General features: G+C 39.4%; 1 protein-coding gene across 1 annotated transcript in view; it reads right to left on the minus strand.

The window, feature by feature from the left end:
- Window positions 1-351: 351 nt before the first annotated feature.
- Window positions 352-22,622, minus strand: part of TBX18 (T-box transcription factor 18) — a 29,432-nt gene continuing 7,161 nt past the window's right edge. The window contains exons 4-8 of the mRNA XM_004422083.3: window positions 22,226-22,397; window positions 14,288-14,455; window positions 10,800-10,864; window positions 4,887-4,981; window positions 352-3,332 (exon numbers count right to left, since the gene is read on the minus strand). Of these exons, the coding sequence (XP_004422140.1) occupies window positions 2,608-3,332; window positions 4,887-4,981; window positions 10,800-10,864; window positions 14,288-14,455; window positions 22,226-22,397 (1,225 nt within the window). The 3' untranslated portion in view covers window positions 352-2,607. The remainder of the gene's footprint in view (window positions 3,333-4,886; window positions 4,982-10,799; window positions 10,865-14,287; window positions 14,456-22,225; window positions 22,398-22,622) is intronic.

Below are 22,622 nucleotides of genomic sequence, written 5' to 3' on the forward strand. Positions count from 1 at the left end.
AGGGGCCTAGAAGTGATCTGTCATCACTGGTCAGTGGCACAAGCAGGTCATTCTTGTATCCTTGCCCTTCTCCCCTGGACCCGAAACAAAACATACCTCTTTGCCCTCCTCTTCTCACATTTGAATTTTCATGTGTTCAACATTTGTCAGGGCTTCACCTTCAATGACATGGTCAAGGCACCAAGAAATTATATTTAGTACATGAAAAATGAACACCAGGCCCGTTTCTCCACGCCCTCCCTGTAATTGAAAGCTACAGAATTTGTGTTTAGGGTGTGTGCGTATTCTTGGAACAACATTTACAGACATTTTAAATGATTACCCTCCAAAGTCATAAAAGGGCTGAGTAACACACTTTAATATATAATTTCTTAGGCACTTTTTTAATAAAATACAGATATATAATTATAGTTATCAATGCATGTATGTCATTTAATATAATGATAAAAGACTAGTCTTTGAAGTGACCTGGTGATTAATATTTCCAGTAAAACCTAAAGGAAATAGCATTTGTACAATATTGCTAAATTTTACCAAAAATAAAAGATTAATAAAAAATTTTACTCGTATAGTGGTGTCAACTCAAATCACCAACAGCAAAAAGGAAAATGATCTCCTTATTAATACACATGGGTATAGATCATTACTTTTCATGTTTTCTCAAGATGGAAAACTCTCTTGTTCTCCTTGAATTATACCAAGCTCTGAGGCTGGGAAGTACTCATGAGGACTTTTCCCAAATCTTGGTCAAGTCTTAATACCACACACAAACATCTTATAGAGATCTGACTATCGGAAATATTTCATGTCCCTTCATGCTAACCTTATATTTAAAAATCAATTCTAATTTAATGAACTGTCACAGGGTCCATGAGGAAATTTGTCAATACCCATAAACAGAGTCATATCCTGTGCAAATACTGTTCAAATAGTAATCGTCCTAAATATCTAACAGCCGTACCGTTTCAAAGTCAAGAGGCAAAGCAGGAGCTGCACGCTGTCCCTGTCTAAACTAGGGATGAGTTAAAGCGATTCTGTTTATGAAAGGAAATCACAGTTTTAGCTTGGCAAATATAGGAAATGTAATGAGTCAACAGACAGACACATTATATTAGTTTCTCAACAGACATATGGTAATGCTCCTCATCGTGCATTCTTAGCCTTTCCTATTCATTTCATAATGTGCTATCAAAGTTACTTGTTTTGAAAACTTAAACCATGTATACATTATTTTAGGGATTTGAAAAAAATTAATGCTGCTTTCTTTTCGCCAGTTTCAAGGTTAAAAATGCTATTGAGCTTAAAAGTTTTATAGCTCCTTTATCATAATTAGTATCTTCCTCCTGAGTCCTCCAAGAGGGCTTTTATAGTAATGCGCTTCAGCCTTTGCACTATGACCCCCAAAAGACAGATTGCTGGAGATAACCCCCTGAAATTCCTTACAGCATTATTTAACACCATAAAGGCCTAGCATCAATCTGTTTTGGGAAAGACTCAGACAGAGGGCCAAGGTTAAGGAAGGGGAGGTTTCAATTTGTAGGAGTTACGAGACATAAATAAGTAGCGTAAATGCCTTTTTCCTTACTGATAGACCATGGGTCAGGAATCTCAAAGCACGATGGAAAAAAAATCCAGAAACACACTATAAAAACCTAAAGAATAGCTGACAATATTATTCTTCTTGATTTAAAAAGATAGACATTTCTCATTGGCATCCAAGAATTTGAGGTGGATTTATTTTCTTTTTGTCATTCCACTCATATCATATATTCCTTCCCTGGTGAAAATTGGAATTTAAAAATGTTTATAGAACATTCTTTAATGGTCTACTTGATAAACTCATAAAATAAGCAAAAAATCCAAAATACTGGAAATTCATTCTCTGCAGATGATGAAATATCTCTATAGGCCCAATGGAAAGTGAAAAAAAATCACAAGCCTCTCCTCCATCTTCCTTAAGAAAATAATTATTATGGGTTATGGATTTGTACAGACCCAAGGTCATCTAATATCTGTGATGAATAAGAACAAGCAGGAACACAAAAGCTAATCCTTCACGATTACGAAGACCTCAGAATTAATACTAAGACTTCAACTGGCTTTTGCAATTTAGGTTCCCACGCTGTGCCCAAGAAAAACAGAAATCACTAGACTCTTGTGTGCTGGTTACTGCTGGTTATCAACACTCAAGAATGAAACTGTGTAGAGAATTTTTCTGATAAATTATAAGTCTTAGTCTGGCTAGTATCATTGCCAAGTTTTATGTTTACCATTTGGTTTTTAAAAGAGTCTGAGAACTCTGGTTAAAAATACTACATTTATGCCAATACTCTGTGCAACTGGATGAACTAGGGGAAAAAGTAGAGGGAGGATGTGGTCTTGGCTGCACAACTCCACATGCTATATACAGTATGCATATATACCATAGATAATTACAATCTGACCATGAGAAAGTCAAAAAAGTCAGTGAGCCTTCATTTTCTATTATATATACATTTTACAAGCTACTGAGAGTTTCTTTTCATATTGCTTTCAAAAAAAAGAAAAAGAAAAGGTGAAAGAAAATACATTAGCCGGATTCGAGAGTAGTTTAACTTAAAGGCTTCATCAGACCATATGCGCAGACACTTGAGACGATGACAGAGTTAAGCTTCCTAGGGTCCTAGAGTCAAAGAAACTCTGCTGACCCCCACTGCTAAGCAGGTGTACTCCTTCCACAGGGGGCAACATCTGCCGATCGGTCATGGTCCCACTCGGTGAGGACCCCAAGAAACTTCCTTGGGAAGAAACAATTTTCTCAGGACTGGCAGCCAGTTTGGGGGATGTGGAGAAGTTATATCCATACAAGGCACAGGGGCTGTGTAACCTGAAAGTGTTATAGGAACCCTGATGGGTCTGGTTAGTAGCGAAGGCGTTGCTGGAGGGTGAAGGCATGATGTACTGCAGCTGGGGGGACATCCCCGAAATCTGCATGGACAAGCTGGTCTGCGGGCAGCTGAAGGTGTCCCCATCGGCGCCGCCCACGGACATGTTCACGGAGGCGCTGCTGCTCACGCCCACGTAGGAGGGAGTCCTGGGCGGGGCGAAGGTCTCGCTGGTCTGGTTGGTGAGCCTGTTGTAGGTCTCGGCCAAGGACGTGCTGTATCTGTTGAGCGCGAGGCCGGAGCGGGCGCAGGCGGAGTAGTCAGCCGGGGCCAGACTGCACAGCTGGCTCGTGTTGGGCCCCAGATGGAAGGCGGGAGAGGAGCAAGGGGAGCCGGACAGAAGATGAGGGTGAGTGGCAGGAACGGCAGTCCCAGACCCTTGGAGTAAGGTGGAGGAACTCGTATTTCCTACAAAAGAAGGTGAAGTGTAAAGAACTACGATTGCACAGCCACCTTTTCCTTTCGATTTTGTAAACATGAGCTAGGCACGGCTTGTTTACAAGGGAGGCTAAAAAGATGAAATGGATTTGGTCTCGGCTCTCAAGGAATTATTTAATCAAATTCAGACTGAACTATTTTAAACACAGATCCTCTCAATATTATCCAGGCAAGTTATCTCCCCAGGGAATGATGTATGTATATTTTTTATTGCAGAGGTGTTAGGACACTACCACGTAGAATTTTCTCCCTCAATTAGCTCTTCCAAGTTTTCTCATTTACTGTAATAACCATTACAAATACTGACTTTCCCGGCAACTTTACAAAATAAAAATTTCATCTTATTCTGCATCTTGTTCCAAAAGTGTAACGGTTGCCTCTCTTCTACCCACCTTGGACCTTTTTTTTTTAGCAGAGCTTGCTCTGGATCAATATATTTTCTTGCAAGAAAAAAGAAAGAACTCAAAGGAAAGAGCTGAAACTGGTCAAAGGCGCATCCTGCCTCACACATCCCTGCAGCTGCCCACTGCAAGCTTGTGTGCGTCAGTGGTCAATGACTATAGCACGCAAGCCTTGGCTGTTGCAATAGGCAATAGTCTAGAACTTCAAAAATTTCATCTCCAACCAGAAAACAGGTTGGTGAATCACATGGTAACACAAGAGCAGAAGTTCAGTAAATAAACAGCCCTGCAAAACTTAGGGCCATTAACCTTCCTCCAATCAATAATGGTGGTGGTGGCCGACTCCCCCCTCTGGATTTACTGGCAGATTGATGTTTGTAAACCTGACAGGACATAGGGGGAGAGGAGAATTCCAAAGGGCTGGACAGGTTGTAAAACCTTCATTGCTCTAGAGACAGTGTTTTATATAGCTTCTGACAATAATCTAAAAGCCCAATCCAACCAATGATGATTATCTAAAACCCAGCATGCGCAATTCTCATGGGGGTGCTGGGCAGGATCAGGTGTAAAGAGCCTGAGTGCAGGAGTGGGCTTCGAGTCCTACCTGCCGAGCAGAGACGGAAGTGTCATCGCTTTCCGGCAGCTCCCTCTGAGGAAACACCAGCCCTGGCTTGTGGGAAATACTCAGAGGTGAACCCAGGGACGTCTGCCCGAGTGGGCCTGACCTTCTCATCGTAAACCCAACAAAAGAACCTGCCTAGAGGCAATTCTGGAGGAAGAGAAGAAAAAAGCTGGCAAGAAAGAGTGAGCTGGGGCGGTCATTGGTGACTTTTTGTGTGGTGTACCTGGCACCAGAGCCCACTAGTCCCCCTCTAATTCTAATAAGAGATTTAAGGGTGAGGTAAAGGTCATGAAATATATAAATAGCCTAAAACATCCAAGACTTAACCTGTGACCACAACAGCCATTTTTCCTGGTGCATCTCCATACGACACAGAAAAGAGATGGATCCTGTAACAGGAGGATGTTGGTGACAAGGTCACCATTGTAGTTGTAAATAATCACTTGAACATTTTTCAGTGCCTGAGCTTCTGTGATTGACCCGGGACACTCTGTGATTTACCTTGCTTGGGAATTCCAGGGATGTCTTCGAAGGTGAGAGTCCGTAGTGAAGGTCTCCAGAATGCATATGACTCCACAAGGGCTTCCAAACCCATTCTACATGGAAGGGTCAGGATGGGGATGGACAAAAGAGCCTAGTTAGGAGCAGTTAGAGCTTTTTCCAGTAATAAGTAGCTCAGAAAACACCACTGGTGTTGACAGTACCTCCCCATTTGCAGGTTAGGAGCTTGGCACAGGCAGAAAGAAGTGCTTCAGAGATGGGTTACCATTCTGTCACCAGGAGCACAAGAGAATGGAAACCACCCAAGATGTGCTGTTAACGTTCTCAGAAAACTAAGCCAACCTCAGAGGATAAAAAGCTGTCCCCTTGGGCTAAGGAGCTGAGGTGAAGAGCTTCCATCCTAGCTGTTGTGAGTCCATGGCTCTGCTGTGATCTGGAACCCACCCTCTCTCCCTGTTACATTACTTCTCCCTCTGATGAGGAACTTCTCCCTCTGATGAGGAAGGCTCTGCCACAAAAGCATGCCCATGTAAAGCCACTTCTTTTCTGAGAGGCACTTCTGCCATCTTTCGGTGCCTCAGCAGCCAGGTTAAAAGAGCACTCATCCAAAGAAAACTGACTTCTGTCTCCAGGTACGATCTCCTCCATGCCCAGGGCAGCCAGGGTGGGCTTTCCCTCCAGCAACGGGAGGTCCAGCGGGGGCAGCACTGGCGTCACAGACCAGCATGTCGGAGGGTCGCAGGAAGGTGATCTCACAGGGCAGCCTGGTATATGCAGCTAGTATTAGCATCAAACATTATTCTAAGGCCCCTACATACACTTCATGAATGGATACTTAAAGGGACAGGATATGTTGGTTATGGACTATTTACATGATATATGTATATTTTAAAACAAGGACAGCTACTCTAAATACATACATAAATCTCCTACCACAAGTGATTCAGAGTCTTCCCTCTTTACATCAGATAACTAATGCTCTAGGTTCTGGAAAGGAGGCCCTTCACTCAGCTAACCCATTGTCAAGACCTCACCACTCTTCCCTCAACCACCACAGCCCTAAGAAATTTGTTAATCTAGAGAACATTGTGCTTTTCATGAAGCAGATAGCTCCACTGTAGGACATGCCTGCTTCCTGGGGGTCAAACAATACTCAGACGAGCCTAACTCAGCTTGTGATTGTTAGATACAGTTTTATTTGATACAGACAATCTGTATTTAATGCAGATATTAACAATATGGTCTGTCTTTAATAGCCTAGACTCAACATGTTACCTCCTCTGGATTTCCTGCATCCCCAAGTTGTGGACTGTGAACTAAGACTAGAGCAAACACCCTCCCACACAGAGTCACACCACCTACACAGCATGGTGAAAGCTCTGTGGTCAGTGATCTGTGCAGATAAAACCATCTCACTTGCCCTTCTGTTCCAAGTTTTTACACACGAAATTTGCTTCCTTAGAGTGTTCAGAGTCTCCATTAATTTGTTGATTTGTGACATGACTGCACGAGGAGCATGACTACCCATCTTAGTGACAGAAAGAGACAGCTATGTGTGGATGGGTGGTGTGTGTGCATGCACAGGCTTGCATGCATGAACCATCCTCACGTGACTCCACACGTGGACCTGACTCATCTCTGAAGTCACAGGTTCAGGGGGGTGCTTCTCTGGGAGCCCTTCACAGAGCCATTACCAGCCCCACACAGGTGCTCGTACTGGGCTGCCAAAGGGGAGAGCAGGGTGCAGAGTGGACCTGCACGTGCCCTACCTGGGCTGCTCTGAGTGTGAAGGGCAAAATCTGGATTTGGATGTAATCAGTATGCCACAGAGAGAGGACTGCCTCTTGGCAAGGACACTGGATTGGGGGTCAGGAGAACTGGGCTGTGACTGCAACTCATTAAAACCCACTGTGTGACCTTAAGCCAATATTTTAACCTCCCTGGACTTCAGTTTCCCACAAAGTGAGGATCAGAATACAAAAGCTCTGTATCCTCTCCTAGCTCTAAAGTTGTTTGCCCTAAGTGACTTTTCCCAAACCAGACATCACATCTGTGGCTGACTACCAGCCAAATCCAAGATCACTCCACTCAGTAATATTTTATATACATCGAATATTGATTTGGGGGCAGTTTGGTTGCCTAGTCAGTCTCCAAACCCCACATAGCCTGCAGGTTGCATGTAATACTTGACTAAAGAATGCCGGGTGCTGTTTAGCTGATTATTGTATATTTAGCTCTTGTACTAATACTAAATTTTTATGACTTTCTAGAAACAAGCTTTTTTTAAATGCAAAAGAATGTTAGAACACAGTTTTATATAAAACTACTTTTTTATTATCACAGATGAGTTTTAGAAATCATAGTTTTAAATATTAAGGATACCAAAGTGGTCATGGAGTGGTCTCAAGGGGAATTTACTAAGAGGTAATTAATGAGCATCCACTTAACTTAGAAATTTATTAACTATAGACATGAGCATTACTGCATTATTTGCTTTAGCCATACAAACTTTATTATGCTTCAAATACAAATCCATAGACCAAATTCTTAGGGAGAAGTTATTGATCATCACAAACATATAACCCTAAACTTTAAAGAGATGCTCTAAGGTGACATATCTACAAGTGATCTGATTTGGAGTTACTGATATTTTTCTTGAGGCTGCTGTTTCACACTGCAAGTTCCAGAAAGGATTTCAGATATTTTGCAGGAAATAGTTATAAAATATTTATTGGCTGAATCTGGACTTTTTTTAAAAAAAGCCTTCATTTTCTCCAGTAATGGAGACTTTTCCCATCTAGTTAAAGAAAAGATAAAAGGCACCTCCTGCAGGAGTGTAGCCAAGGTGATAATTTATACAAGATGCCTTTGAACAATTTCCACATTTTATCACCACCCTAATTTATGCTATCAAATGGCCAAGTTTATTTAGTAAAATGGTTATGTTTTTCCTGAAGTATTTAAAGAGAAGAAATTTTTGTACCTTCCTGAGTAAAAAATTTTATAGGGTCAAACCTAAGGCCTAACTGAAGAATGAAACTATTCTCAGCACATAAATTGCCTTTCACGTAGCAAATGTCTTTCAGGAGAGCTTTTAAGGGCTGAAGCTACTGATTCCTATAAAATAGGCTGTAGAACCATAAATAGCCAGGAAGGGATAATTTTTAATTAAAGCAAATTGTTTTATAAAGTTTAAAAAATCACAAGTCCATGTTTATTTCTTGTCCTGCTCAATTTGTTTATTTCATGCATAAGGAAAAATAAAAATAGAATCTATTTTAAAAATAAATAACAGCACAACAGAACCAGGGGTAATTAAGAAATATATTGAACTTCTCATGGGCCTTCTTCTCTACTAATATATGAAAAAATATCACCCCTTCCCCAAGCCCTCAACACCAAGGCACCTTCCAAGTCTTACACATAACTTAGGCTCTTTTTTTTTTTTTTAAGGAAAATAATACGTAAGTGAGAAATCTTTGAAGCTGATCAAATTCTCTCTTCTCCATATAAGTGTCTTATGCATTTATCAATGGAAAATATTAAAATCAATTTTTTTTAAATGGGACATATTGATTTACATATATTTAGCATTCCAAAGTGAGCACTGAAGAGCCTGTCTATGATAAGCAGAAGTAATTTTAATGAAAAAAAGATGAAATTATTCATTTCACTAACAAGAAAGCTATGTATAGGCTCAACATGTTTTCCCTGTACTAAGATATTTAAACACTTGGAGCAAAATAAAAATTTTAAATTTTAACAAAATTTTAAAAGTGTTAATATATAATTCATTGTTTTCTGTATGTCCATTAAAATCATTAAGAGTTTTAGAGTCAGGGAAGAAATAGTAGCAAGCACCGCGGATGCCATGCTTATGTACTTCCAAAACAGCCAAAAGGAATGAAAAAATTCATATCAAACCTAGCATTTTGACCTCACCATACCAAACAAAAGACTTCGTTTATTTTCACCAATGCTACTCATGTTTTTAACTGACCAAATTTCGAAAACCAAATATCTTTTCATTACACTGACAAGTCTAGGATTCTTCCTGAAAACTTGTCATATGCATCTTATCATCACAATTCTACTTGTAGAAAGTTTATTCATTATTATTACCTACCCAAAATATACTTTAAAAAATATTTTTTAATTTGTTGCTTCAAAAATGACCTGACAGGGTACAAGCAGTGTGATCCCCCGTGTCAACAGCAGTGGGGTGTCTGCTGTAAGCAGCACTATAGGAGATTGTGGACAGAGTTCCTGGGTGTGTACTCTCCAAGATTCAGTCCTGTTCTCCTGGAATTTCAGTGAGTTTTTAATATAGTTATTCTCTGCTTAAAAAAAAATGAACTGAAAGTAATGAAAGACTTTTAAATGGATAAATACTATTCTGCTACAACCAAAACCACAGGAAGTTTCCATCAAAGTATTTGTCAAGTAGAATAGTCCTTTTGTCATTGTAGAAAAGGAGTCATCCCAAAGATCCCTTAGGTCACCTCACCAGTGACCATCTCAGTGACTAAATTATTTGATTTTCAGAAACTCCTCTTAAAAGCAGAGTTAACCAGGAGCTAATATAACACAACAAAAGCCAACAAAGTTTTTCTCCACATTGAAACATACATCTAAAAAGATATAGAATAATTTCAACACAGCAGACAGCATGTGTTAGGAACACCTGCCCATCTCTCTACAGAGTGAAGCGTTTCAAAGGGAAGTCCTGTTACTGGCCAGTCTTATTGATCTATCTGCACTAAGGGAAAGGCTGCTTGACTGTCGACGCATTTCAGTTGCACGTTAGTCCTGACATTGCAGGGTGCTGAAAAAATGCACAGAAAGATGAAATCAAGGTCTTGCAAGCACTTGACTATATTCTGAGAAAAGGTCTCTATCTACACCTACCTACCCCAATTAATCACCCGAAAGAACTAAAAATCTGGACTACTACTGATTGCTTTCTCTAAAATTTTAAATGCAATTGTCCCTAAAATAAGATAATTGGGGATTTGATTGCATGTAAACACAGCCTATCAACATCAAGTTTTCAAGGAGTATTAGGATAATTTCTGGAGTAAAGTAATAAAAATCACTTAAATTCTTCCTTTTTAAGAACAAAACACTTTTAAAACATTTAAGTTGAAGTCTTACCCTGAAAAGGCATTTGGAGAACGTTTGTCTATTATTGCTCTCTATCACTATCAACAGTTATTTTAGAAAATGTTGCACCAAACTGTATTGGAAGAGAATTATATCAATAAATTAAAAATCTCTTGGCACACAGACGAAGGTGATCTGCTTTTTGATAAAAGTAATAGAGTGGAATTCATTATTGTTGCTCTCCCACTTAGTACAAACACCGTAAAACACGACACAGAAAAAATAAACAAGTGCATAGCTGTCAGCCGAGCCAAGACAAATTTGGAAACTAAAGAACATCAGCTCTTTAGCTGGCAATGGGCAGTAGTTCCATATTCTAGTTAGAAATCTGAGGGAACAAGAGACATTGTCGTATTCTGAAGACAGAATCAACAGGTAGTTGTGACATCACTAATTCCAAACCAAGAGCAGATGCGGCGAGGATATTGATGGGATATTGAAGCCCCTGGGCCTGTAAGGGCAGGCTCCCCAAGGCCCCTTCAGTGGCAGCTCACACTCTGAACACTGAGAGCTTCCCCTTTCACCCCAGCATCACACATCAAAGTTCACCTTAGGAACCTGTGGGCCACAACACTACACTCCATGATAAGTGACACCCAAGGCCCAGTAGTATTAGCAAATCTAAAGCTTCATCAGAAATGACTGCAAAACCATGTCAATAAGTTTAACTGTTGACTTTGTAATGGAAAATTCACAATAAAAAAATCAAATATATTTATCACAACCAGAATGCTCTTCACTAAGACTGACCTGTTACGTCCAGAGTCTCGGAAGCCTTTGGCAAATGGATTCCTATCTATCTTCAGGCGAGTAATCTGCAGAGTAGGAAAAAAAATCACATCAAATCTTATTTTAAATGCCAAGTAAGGTTATTAAAGATGGAAATGATGGAAGAACTACAAGTAATTCCAAAATTAACTGTCAGAGGGTTCTATTGTGTTTCTCTCCCCTATTTCCCAGGTATTTTATTATCTTAGCAGCAAAGCTAGAAGAAAATTTCAGAAATCATCCGGAACATTCATCTTCTATGAAAAAGACACTCTCCTACTCTTATTCAAGCTCTAAATAGAACAAAGTTTGTTTCGCTTTTCATATCCCTAGAGAAGGAGATTCTGAATTGTCTGTGGATACCTTGCCCTATGTTTGACAATCTCTCTGAACTAGAGTTCTTCCCTTTAACTCTGTGACATGATTTAATCCTGTTTCTCTTGCAATAGTGGTGACAGGGAACAGCTAATCTCCAACCTCTATTTAACAGCCATTTATATGCCTGAATGTTGTTAGGCTCCTACGAAGCCTTCTCTTCTTTAGAATTAGGTAATATACACTCCTTTAACTTTCCTGCCTCTGTATTTTTCTTTGTCTCTCCTTGAATCATCTTTGTGGCTCTCATCTGAAAGTTTTATTCTCTCCTCTTTTATCTGCAGAGTCCTGACCTAGTCAAAGCACTATAGGGAATGTCTAACCAGAGGTGCCCGCTACATGAAGATTCTAATGAGATTAAATCTTATACATGTATTGGAAATAAAAGATAATTTTAACTATAGTTCTAATTTATTGACTCATAACCAGCTTTTTGCACACTGAGACCTCAAGATTTAGGGGAGAAATTTTTACAAATGGTCTGTCTCCATTAAAAGCATTTTTTTGTTGTTGTTATACCATCTTGAAATTCACACTAATAAATAACATCCCATGGAGCCAGCCCAGTGGCGTAGTGGTTAAGTTTGCATACTCCGCTTTGGCGGCCCGGGGTTCACAGGTTTGATTCCTGGGCACAGACCTATGCACTGCTCATCAAACCATGCTGTGGCAGGCGTCCCACATACAAAAATAGAGGAATATTGGCACAAATGTTAGCTCAGCTACAATCTTCCTCAAGCGAAAAAAAAAAAGAGGAAGAACGGCAGCAGATGTTAGCTCAGGGCCAATCTTCCTCACCAAACAAAAATAAAAACATCCCAACTATTTCTTACTAGATCTTCACTTTGCCCAGAGGAACTGACAGCCTATTTTCTACGAGGCACATCATGCTTTGTTTCTACTCCTTGGTTCAGTGGAATCTACAAAGCTAATGAACATACTTCTGATTGTACCATTTTGGCTAAGGATGAGTACTATTGGGTAACACTAAGGCAAAGGAAGGAATCTTTGGAATGTCATCTGCAGTCCCCCTATATTGTCCTGTGCATGCTCTCAGCCATCCTCCAATCAGCTTTGCAACACCTAAGATACATCCGCTCCATAGGATATTGTCTTGGTATGTGGATAAAACTACATTATAAATGATATGATATAAGGGTGTGCTAATTAATCCACCATGTCTGACACTGTCATTGAAGGAATTCTCTATGAATCATTACAGTTCAATTCTCTGTTCATTTATATGTTTAAATAATATTAAATAATTTAAATATTTACTTAAAATAGTATTTTTAAAAAGAGTACAGATTTATATAATGGTGCCTTGTCTAAATAGAGATATATCATAATTACTATTATCATTATTTTCATTACTAACATCACATCTATTGAGTGCATACCACGCATGCTGTACTAGGAGTTTTATGCATATTATTTTATTCAATTCTCGTAGCAACTTATGTGTAGCTGTTATCCCAATTTTATGTTTTCTTTGAAACTGAGGCTTAAGTTTCCTACAATCATAAGTTACTAGGCAGCAGAACTAGGCTGGGACCCCATTCTTGAGAGCCCATGCTGTTAACCACCACACTAGGCTGCTTACCAATTTTCCTTAAGTTCTTCAAAAGAGTAGCTGGGAAGTTAAAAAAATGAACATGATTGCATTTTATCATTATCAATTTGCCACCTTCTAATTTTTCCACCCTCTTATTTGACTTATCCACATTTGCTAATTAGTCTCCAGCATGTACCAACAGCCCACTGTGTCTCGTTTATTGTATCAAAGAGGCTGGGAGAAAATACACATATAACACTGTTTATACGTGTAAGTGCGAGAGAGACAAGAGACAGAGAAAGAAGATGCACTGGGGTTGTTAAAAAAGTACTAAATGCCTCTGCTCTTTTCTCCTCATGCATTATTTTTTTCCTTAAAAGGAAATCATTTTCTGCACCTAACCCATTTTAAGACTATCTTCCTAATTATCTCCAGCCCTTCTAAAGGTGAACTTCATGTTCCTTCCTAAAAGCCTCTATGGAAGCGTGGCAATGTGAGTGTGAGGACAAGACGGCCTCCACTGTGGGACTTGTGTCTCCACAGGGACAAGAGCGATGAGCCCCTCAGCCCTAAAGGAGGACACACGGGACGGGATCCAAATCTCCTGCAAAGCTTTAAAACAACAGAAACCACAACAGAGGGATTATAAAGCCTTAAAATTTTAACTGAGGTGTGTATAAATGTAAAGATAAGTGGAAACCTAAAATAATTCTGCTGACCACTGACATTTTTTTTAAAAATCTACCACAGACCACATCAGCCTCAACTACATCACTATTTCTTATGAAAACTGGCCAGAATTGCATGGATTAAACAATTACCTCCATTCAATTCTCTACCTATTTGATACAGCCTTAAAGAAATGTCTATGCTTACCCATTTAGAAAAGACATATTTCACTTCTGAAATTATTTCTAATTTTCTGAAAGGATTACTCCACAATTGCTGATCTCTCAGACTATAAGCATGCACAGCACCCTCTAGCACAATGAAAACATATTTTGAAAGAAACCACCCTTTTTGTAAATATACCAAAATGACTATATAGGATAAATGCTTCTGAAATATTTTTCATAATACAGGAACTGCAGTTTTAAAATAAAGTCAGTTACCAAATCTCATGCTCTACTTGACAACTCACGTTTCATATTTTACATGTCTATTTCCTAGGCAACACACAGCTTTCCCAATGTTAATTATGGCATCATGACTCAACATCTCAAAATGGAAAATAAACCCACACTGTCAGCCATGAGACACATTCTTGTCTAAAGAAATCTTCCCCAGAGTAGCCTTACTTGAGGAATCATGGCTTAAGAATTGTGATTATAATATATATATAACCTGGATGTCATATATGGCAAATGCTTTATGACAATTCATAACATTTAGACACAGTGAAAAGGATTATATATATATAATATATAATAGAAAAGTTTATACATTGTATATATAAAGGACTATATATATGTAAGAGAAAATCTTTCTATTTATACCTGAAATGAAAAGTCTAGAAAGATACCAATTCTGAGAACAATACCTGCTGATTCTGATAAGCAGTGACAGTCGTGAAGACAGTTTCTGGAAAGGAGAATGCCTTCACTCCCTCCCCAGATGGTACAGGCTTGATGGGAGAAAGATCATCTCCACAGTCTTTACGGATGACATGGACTCGCGGTTGGTATTTGTGCATAGAATGAAGAATAATCTATGTCAAGGAAAGAAAGGCCAAATGCATCAAGAACTTCTGCCCAATCTCAACACCATGACTAAATATTTAATGTGTAAAATAAATCCCAGTTGGAAGTGAAAATTTCCAAGGATGCAGAAGTGCCACTTTAATCAAGTATACCATAATGGGAGTGGGAGGGCTAAGAAGTTGTTGTAAAATGTGCAAAAAAATACAAAAGAAAAAAGAAAACCATTGTTTTGGTGGAACCCTGTGTATAACCATGTGAACTTAACATCAATTTTTCTGTTGCTGAAAATACAAGACTAAATTCATGAGCATTTTATTTATAATGAGCCAAATGGAACTTAGAGTCCAAACCAATAAAACTAAAAATGAGATTGAAATGATTATTTAAATTCCACCACACCCGTCCCCTAAAAATAAGTATTTGCACACCAAGGTTTTCTAGCGAACATTTTTCCTCTCTTAGTGACTAGAACATGTCTATTCAAGGACAAAGGGAATTTTAAGGATACTCCAGGGTCTGCCTTGCGTGTGGCTCATAAAGTTTCTGGTTTGCCTGGAGAGCCCAGTGTCCATGCCTCGATCACAACAAGCCTTCCCAAACCCAGGTGCCTGGGGATAGAAAAGCTGGTGCTCTCAGACTCTGCTAAGGGAATCTGATAATATGGTTCAACTACCTTCTACCCGATGATTCCACTTCTGAGAATTTGTCCTAAGGAAATATTCCAAATCCAGAAAAGCATTTCGCATACCAAGATGTGCATCGCACCCTTTATAACAGTGGAAAAACTATAAACCACTTACATGATTAGGCTGGTTAGGTAAATGAAAGTTCACACAACAGGATACAGTATTATTCAGCTGTTACTAATACTGTTTAGGACATTTTTAACCACATAATGAAATGCATCTTTTAAAATCTTAAATGATAAAAAAAAGATCCAAGTTGTTATAAACTTATCACAACCAATAAAAAATAGACCGTAAAAAGGGACCCATACAAAGATATGAACAGTGATCATCTCTAGACGATGGGGCTGTGGGTGAATTTTTTCTCTATATGTTCTATCCTTTTGAGGCTGAGGGAGTGGAGTAAAGAAATAGCCTCATCCAGTAGGATTCTTCTATTTGCTGCTGGGCTTCCATATTCAGGTATTCATTAATGAATTTAGTTAACAAACCTATATCTGTCCTGAGCTATAATATTTGAATTCAGGTTTTGGGGTGGTAGGAGTTTGGAGGAGAAATGCTTTAAAAAGTCTCGGAGAAACATACTCATTGACCTGCCTCATGTTTTTCAGGATGCAGGCAGTTTAATTAGCCCAAACATAAGTAGCCCTACTGGGAGAGTGTGTTTGCTGCCATAAGAGGATGTCTTTACCCTCTAGTAGTAACCAGTGCTGTGGTCAGGTTTTTTTTTTTTTTTTTTTTTTTTTTAACCCTAAAGTTTTCTTTCTATCAGTGGGAGAAATGCCTGGATAGCAGATCTAACGATCATGCCCACCAGACATGCTTGATGGGGACACAGCATGAGTATAGGGAAAGGATAAGAGGGGACGATAGCCCTCATCCCCACCTGGAGACGCACACACGCATTTGCTACCTCTGGAAAAGCCTCTTTCCAGGTCTGAAAAAGGAAAGAACTTCAGAAAGCCATTAGTGGTTCATGAAATCAACTTAAGGGGTTGCAACCAGAAATTTTTTAAATAAATAAAATTATAAAACAATGTAGAAAAATAGAGTGTGCTGCTTGTAGTAAGGATAAGCACTGTTTTGCAAAAACATTGTTACCTTTGTGTGTATGTTTGTGTGTGTGCACTAGGTCATAACATAAAATGTACGTCTTGCTGTAAGTCAGGTAAAAAGTTTAAAAACACAGAAGCAAGATTTAATTCTAACAATTCTAATGATCAGCAAATCCCAGAGCAGAAGAAAAATTGGAGGAAGCTACTTTACATTAAACAAATAAAAATGAGTGCATAGCCAATTTCAGAAGACTAAAATGAACTGGCTTGGAATGAAGGGAACAAAATTTGATTTGAGTTTCTGTTTACTAGTCAGTGAAAAGTAGGTTCTTGTTTTATGAAGTCTTTGTTCCCTCAAGCAGATTTCTCAATAGCTATACACATTTTAATTGTATTTACTTGTTTATATCCCTACTGAATTTCCAAAATGACTTAAAGTGGGGCATATTGGGGTAGGGTACAGAAATAGCTGATGTATGCCTATGTTTGCAGATTAAAGGGCAACTGCCAATAGAAATCTGAAGATTATTCAAGCAAAATAATGTATTTTCAATATTATCCATAGGAATTTAGTATATCCCTGGAAATTTCTAGGGAATGCTAAACAAACCTCAGTTCTTCTTTATAAAATAGCATTATTTTGTTTTTAATGAACTATCAAACTTATAATGACTAGTGGTTAATAATATTTTGCTTATTTAATAGAACCAGGAGAACCACTGGCTTTATAAAGAAGGAGACCACAATGATAAGGCCCATCAACCCAGACTCAAATAATTGTATCTGATCTGCATGCTCCATGCTCTCTGTTCTGTTTAGATGGAGGATATCTTTTCTTTTTGGCATTATCTATTAGCACAAATAGTCACATGGACCTATGTCCATAAACACAGGGTACTTTCCCATGTGCAGGTTAATACACGTTTTTTCCACTTTAAAGACCTAGGTTTGCATCAAAAGAAGCATGATGTTACTTATTTCTGATCTGATGGGCCAAAAGGGCCTGTGGTTTGACAGACACGCCAGCTGTGTCCAGTCTTACAAGACAGCTCAACAGGGAAACACTACCTGCTGACTCTGGAAATTTTCTAGATGACCTAAATGCCAGTGTTGGAACAAGTCAAGCAAAGGACCGAGGAGGAGCAGATAACAAAAACCTGGCTCCCTGCATTTCAGTGATACCAGATACTGACTCGCTTTAAATGGTAGAGGTCAACGCCGTAACACCTGGTCGCAAGCTCCACAGCACGGTGGCCCTGGTTTTGTTTCAGGAGTTGACACTGTTTATAACGCACTCCTTTCAAATATGTACTTTCAAGTTCCTCAGCTTATTTGATTCACTCAAAATTCTCTGGTTCCAATATAACCCACGAAAAAGCCAAGCCTCAGAGAGTGGAAGTGACTTGCCCTCGAACACGAATGTGTTGGACCACTAAGTTGTTGCAAGTTCCTTCCATTAGGGAGATCTGAGCAATCTCCCCTGCAATATCTCTTCTCCCCACCTGATTCTCAAGCAGAAATTGGAAGAGGGTGAGGACAAACTAGAGCTGGAGCGACTCTATGTCATTGAATCCTCAGCAGCTGGGAGGACAAGCCCTCCCACAGGTCTCCTGGCTGTGGCTGCCTGGCTGTGCTCCCTTCCAAAGCACAACAGCACTGTGGGAGTGAGTTCTGCCTAAATTTAAGGCGTACTGTGAGCTGTTAAATGTCTTCTAATTTTTCAGAGAAATGCTCATCTAAATGTTTCCCTCCAGATGGAAAATTCAAGGTGAACAGGGAAACATGCACATGATGAGAAGGAAATACCTTACCCAAGCATGCTAACCATCTGCTCCTGGGTAGCCCAAGGACCAGCCTTGGTTTGTATACAGTCCCACATAAATCTGGCTACAGATTCCCCAAGGAGCAAGCAAGGATTATAAAGTTTTCACAACATTCAAAGATTAGCTATGGAGCAGTGGGACATTTCCACTCTAGATTCTCACCAAGGCTCCTCTCTAAACAATCCCTGGTCTTCAGAAAGATGAAGTCACTTTGGGGAAAACCTCAATGGCACATGATCTCACGTCTCATGCAGTCTGAGGTCCAGCCACAGCACTGTGAGGATTTGATTCCTGTAATCACTCCATGTTTAATAAAAGTCCCGGGTCTACATGGAGTTCTCAAGTCACTATGTTAAACGTTTGTACACCTTTAGCAAAGTAAAACTGGGAACTGAGAGGACAAAAAAAGTAAGAAAGCAGGGGCTGGCCTGGTGGCATAGTGCTTAAGTTTGTGCACTCTGCTCCGGTGGCCCAGGGCTCGCAGGTTTGGATGCCCGGCACGGACCTACACACCGCTCATCAGGCCATGCTGTGGCAGTGTCCCATATACAAAATAGAGGAAGATGGGCACAGATGTTAGCTCAGGGCCAATCTTCCTCAAGCAAAAAGAGGAAGATTGGCAACAGATGTTAGCTCAGGGCCAATCTTCCTCACCAAAAAAAGTAAGAAAGCAATTTAGAAAGCAAATTAGAAAATCACCTCTCATTTCATTTGAGTCTAGAGCTTGATTAGTGAGCTTGATTAGCTGGGGATTAGTGCCACACATCCCCCTTTAGAATTGGGGTGGGGGGGGTCAATCATATGAGGACAAAGAGGTGAGTCCCCAAGAGGTCTCTGCATCAGGAAAGGGACTAGTGAATTAGAAAGTCCCACCACAATGGTCTTACTGTCTTCTTAGACACTGTCATATCAATAATAGAATAAGAAATGAATTCCTAATCACTACCCTCATTTGGGGTCATCAAACTGAGTAAATAAATACAGCAGACACCTTCTGCATGAAGCCTTCCCAATCTCTCCTGGCTGGAATAATGTGGCGTCTGTACTTCTCTGAGCTGACAGGATAGTTATTCGTGTGCATGTCTTCTCTCCCCATCTAGGCTGGAAGATCCCTGAAGGTGGAGACTAGCTTTTTATCTTTTACTACATTTTACAAAGTCTTCAAAAACAAGTTTTTTAAGTAAATAATGAAAAATAGCATTTTCCCTCCTACATTCTCCTCTAGTATCAACTGATACGTACATTTTTACCATTTGCAAAGGCAATTTCCTTGCTTCTAAAATGCACAGGTACATATCTTTCTCTCCCTTTTCCCCACACATATTAATTACTTCCCTTTCTTAAAGTATTAGCCTGCCCTGGTGGTCTAGCAGTTAAGATTCGGAGCTCTCACCGCCACAGCCTGAGTTTGTTTCCTGGTCAGGGAACCACACCACTTGTCTGTCGGGTGTCATACTGCAGGCGCTGCCTGTTGCTGTGATGCTGAAAGCTATGCCACTGGGATTTCAAATACCAGCAGGGTCACCTATGGTGGGCAGGTTTCAGCAGAGCTTCCAAACTAACATTAGGAAGAAGGACCTGGCCACCCACTTCTGAAAAAACTGGCCATGAAAACCCTATGAATAGCAGCGGAGCATTGTCTGATATAGCAACGGAAGGTGAGAGGATGGCGCGAAAAGACCGGACAGGGTTCTGCTGTGCTGTACACAGGGGTGCTAGGAGTTGGAATTGACTCAACAGTACAAACAACAACATTAAAATATTACATCCTGCCACAACCTTAAAAGAAAAATTCCACTGGTAGATGACATACTTCTCTAGATTTTGCCTGTTTTCTGCTATGTTTTTGTTTTTCTTAATAGTGAAATATTATAATTATTTAGGTATAAGCAATTGAGTTTCAATTTGAATCTATTCTTTTGTGTTTTAAACAATGCTGAATGATAATTAATTTTTTTTTTTTTTTTTTTTTTTTTGTGAGGAGGACCAGCCCTGAGCTAACATCCAATGCCGATCCTCCTCTTTTTTGCTGAGGAAGACTGGCCCTGGGCTAACATCCATGCCCATCTTCCTCCACTTTATATGGGACGCCGCCACAGCATGGCTTAACAAGCGGTGCGTCGGTGCGCACCCGGGATCCGAACCGGCGAACCCCAGGCTGCCGCAGCTGAACGTGCGCACTTAACCGCTTGCGCCACCGGGCTGGCCCGATAATTAATTTTATATGCCAACTTGGCTAGGCCAGGGTACCTAGATATTTTGTCAAACAACAATCTGGATGTTGCTGTGATGGTATTTTTTTAGATGAGATTAACATTTAAATCAGGAGACTTTAAGTAAAGCAGATTACCGTCCTCCATAACGGGTGGGCTTTATCCAGTTAGTTGAAGGTCTTAAGAGAAAAAGACTGAGGTTGCCAGAGGAAGAGGGAATTCTGCCTCCAGACTGCCTTCAGACTCGAGCTGCACATCAGCCCTTCTCTGGGTGTCAGCCGTCCAACCTGCCCTGCAGATTTCAAACCTCCCAGGCCTCATAATTGTGTGAGCCAGTTCCTTAAAATAAATCTCTCTATATACATATTTATATGCATCCTATTGGTTGTTTCTCTAGAGAATACTGTTTTAAATAAAGTCTAGTGAAATTACAAAGTTAAAATCATATAGATAGATAAATTATTAGATCTATATCTGATATTATAGATATGTTAGATATTAGATACAAAGCCAGAAATTTGATCTGAAAGAATTAGACTTATAAAATGACTGTATTGATTTAAATTATTAAAAGGAGTTTTACCTTATATATGACAGTGTAGAGTTTTTAGACACAATTATCTCTTTCTATATATATTTTTAAAAGATATATTCACAAACTGTAGAACCCAGAAAAGTATAGTATATTTAAGTTTTTGAGAACACATAATACTTAATGGCATTTATTTTTAAATTTTCTATTCCAAAAAAATAAAAGACCCCTCAAAGGACATGCTGACATTTCACAGTCAGCTCCCTCAATGAGACAGAAGAAGCTACTGCTCTTTCACCAAAGTCAAGTAAAAAATAGTTGCTACAACTTGACTGTGTAAATAAAGAATAAAAAGAAGGGAAACAAAGTAATACACTAAAATATAGGGCATGTAGTTGGATTCAGAAATGAAATCTATTATGTTACTTTTCTGATTCTGTTCATAAAAGGCAACAAATAAACAAAAGCACTGGCAACGTGAGATAGATACATTTTAAAAATCCAGATTCCTCATTTGTACCACAATGAAATTTGTACTTAAATGTTTTCATTAAGGTCAATCAAATAAGACATTGTCTAACAATTTGTAAATCATATCCTGTCGTCACTGTATTACTAGTTTGTGACAGTTTGCATTTTTTTAAAAGATTTGTTCATAAATATGCTACCTTAATGTCACCCATTTGAGAAATTAACTAGTTGATATTTCTTTTACTTATGATGTATTCTTCAAAATCCTGCCTCATTCAAAACCCTCTCAAATAATAGGAATCTAATAGAAATGCTAACTTTGAATGGAAATCAGTGTGTATCCAGAGTCGCTTATTTATTAAAACAATAATGTAGAAATCTCACCTGGGAACAATACTGCTTAAAAATTAGTAAGGTGTTAAAAATGACTATATTATTGGAATGGCTGACTTTGACTTACATATCATGTTTTCGCAGTTTTAGGACTAAAAGGAATTATTATTGTAGCATATTTTGACACATTAGATGTCATTACAAAACAATTGGGAGCTTGCAGATAGAACATACAAACAGCTTAAGCCTGGGCCATTACTGAGAAGCAATGAGCCTCAGCTGGGAAATGAGCTGGATCTGCAGTACACAATAAATCATTATCCCTGTTAACCCAGTTCCCAAGTATTCATATTCAGAGTATAATAATTAGCACTTCATGGGGTTTCAAACAAATATTTTGGCTAAAAAAGTCTGCCTGAGGTCCTTTCATTCCAACACAAATGCAGTATCTAGTTTTAACCTATTACATGCTTCACAGGATACTTGGGCCCCAGACATAGTCTCTGTTGCAGATATAACCTTGATTTTGCACAAATTATGCACATGCTGATCTACCAGGAGAGGAATATTATGATCTTAACAAAGTTCGTTTGCTTCAGTTAGGGGCAGTTATAGACATGGCTGTGCCATCCAATGGTGGCGCATCAGGGAGGTGATCTACTCACGTGGCCTTGGTCATCCAGTTCATTGTTGGTGAGCTTCAGCTTGTCGAAGCTGATCACTTGTCTCATCCAAGTCTCCCCCGAGGCAGGCGAGTCTGGATGAATGTATACCCGAGGTGGCACAGGGGAGTCAGCGTTGCCCGCCACCATCCACTTAGAGCTGTGGTAAACATACCTAGAGAAAATGACAAGGCTCAGTATGTGGACTGTTGCTTTCTTGGAATTTCCAACTCAGTAGAATCAGACACAATGTGCACCTTTTTTTAAAGTCTAAAGTACAACGATTTGCTCTTTACATCCTATGCATATAAAATAAAATTTCAAGTACTTTTCATAAACTCTGTGAGGCAGCAGTGCCCTACTGACCACTCAGAGTAAGTGTGTGTTAAGGATTAGTGAA

The sequence above is a fragment of the Ceratotherium simum genome, chromosome 19 (genome assembly GCF_057802395.1).
Source record: "Ceratotherium simum simum isolate JZ-2026a chromosome 19, ASM5780239v1, whole genome shotgun sequence".
Lineage (NCBI taxonomy): Eukaryota > Metazoa > Chordata > Mammalia > Perissodactyla > Rhinocerotidae > Ceratotherium > Ceratotherium simum.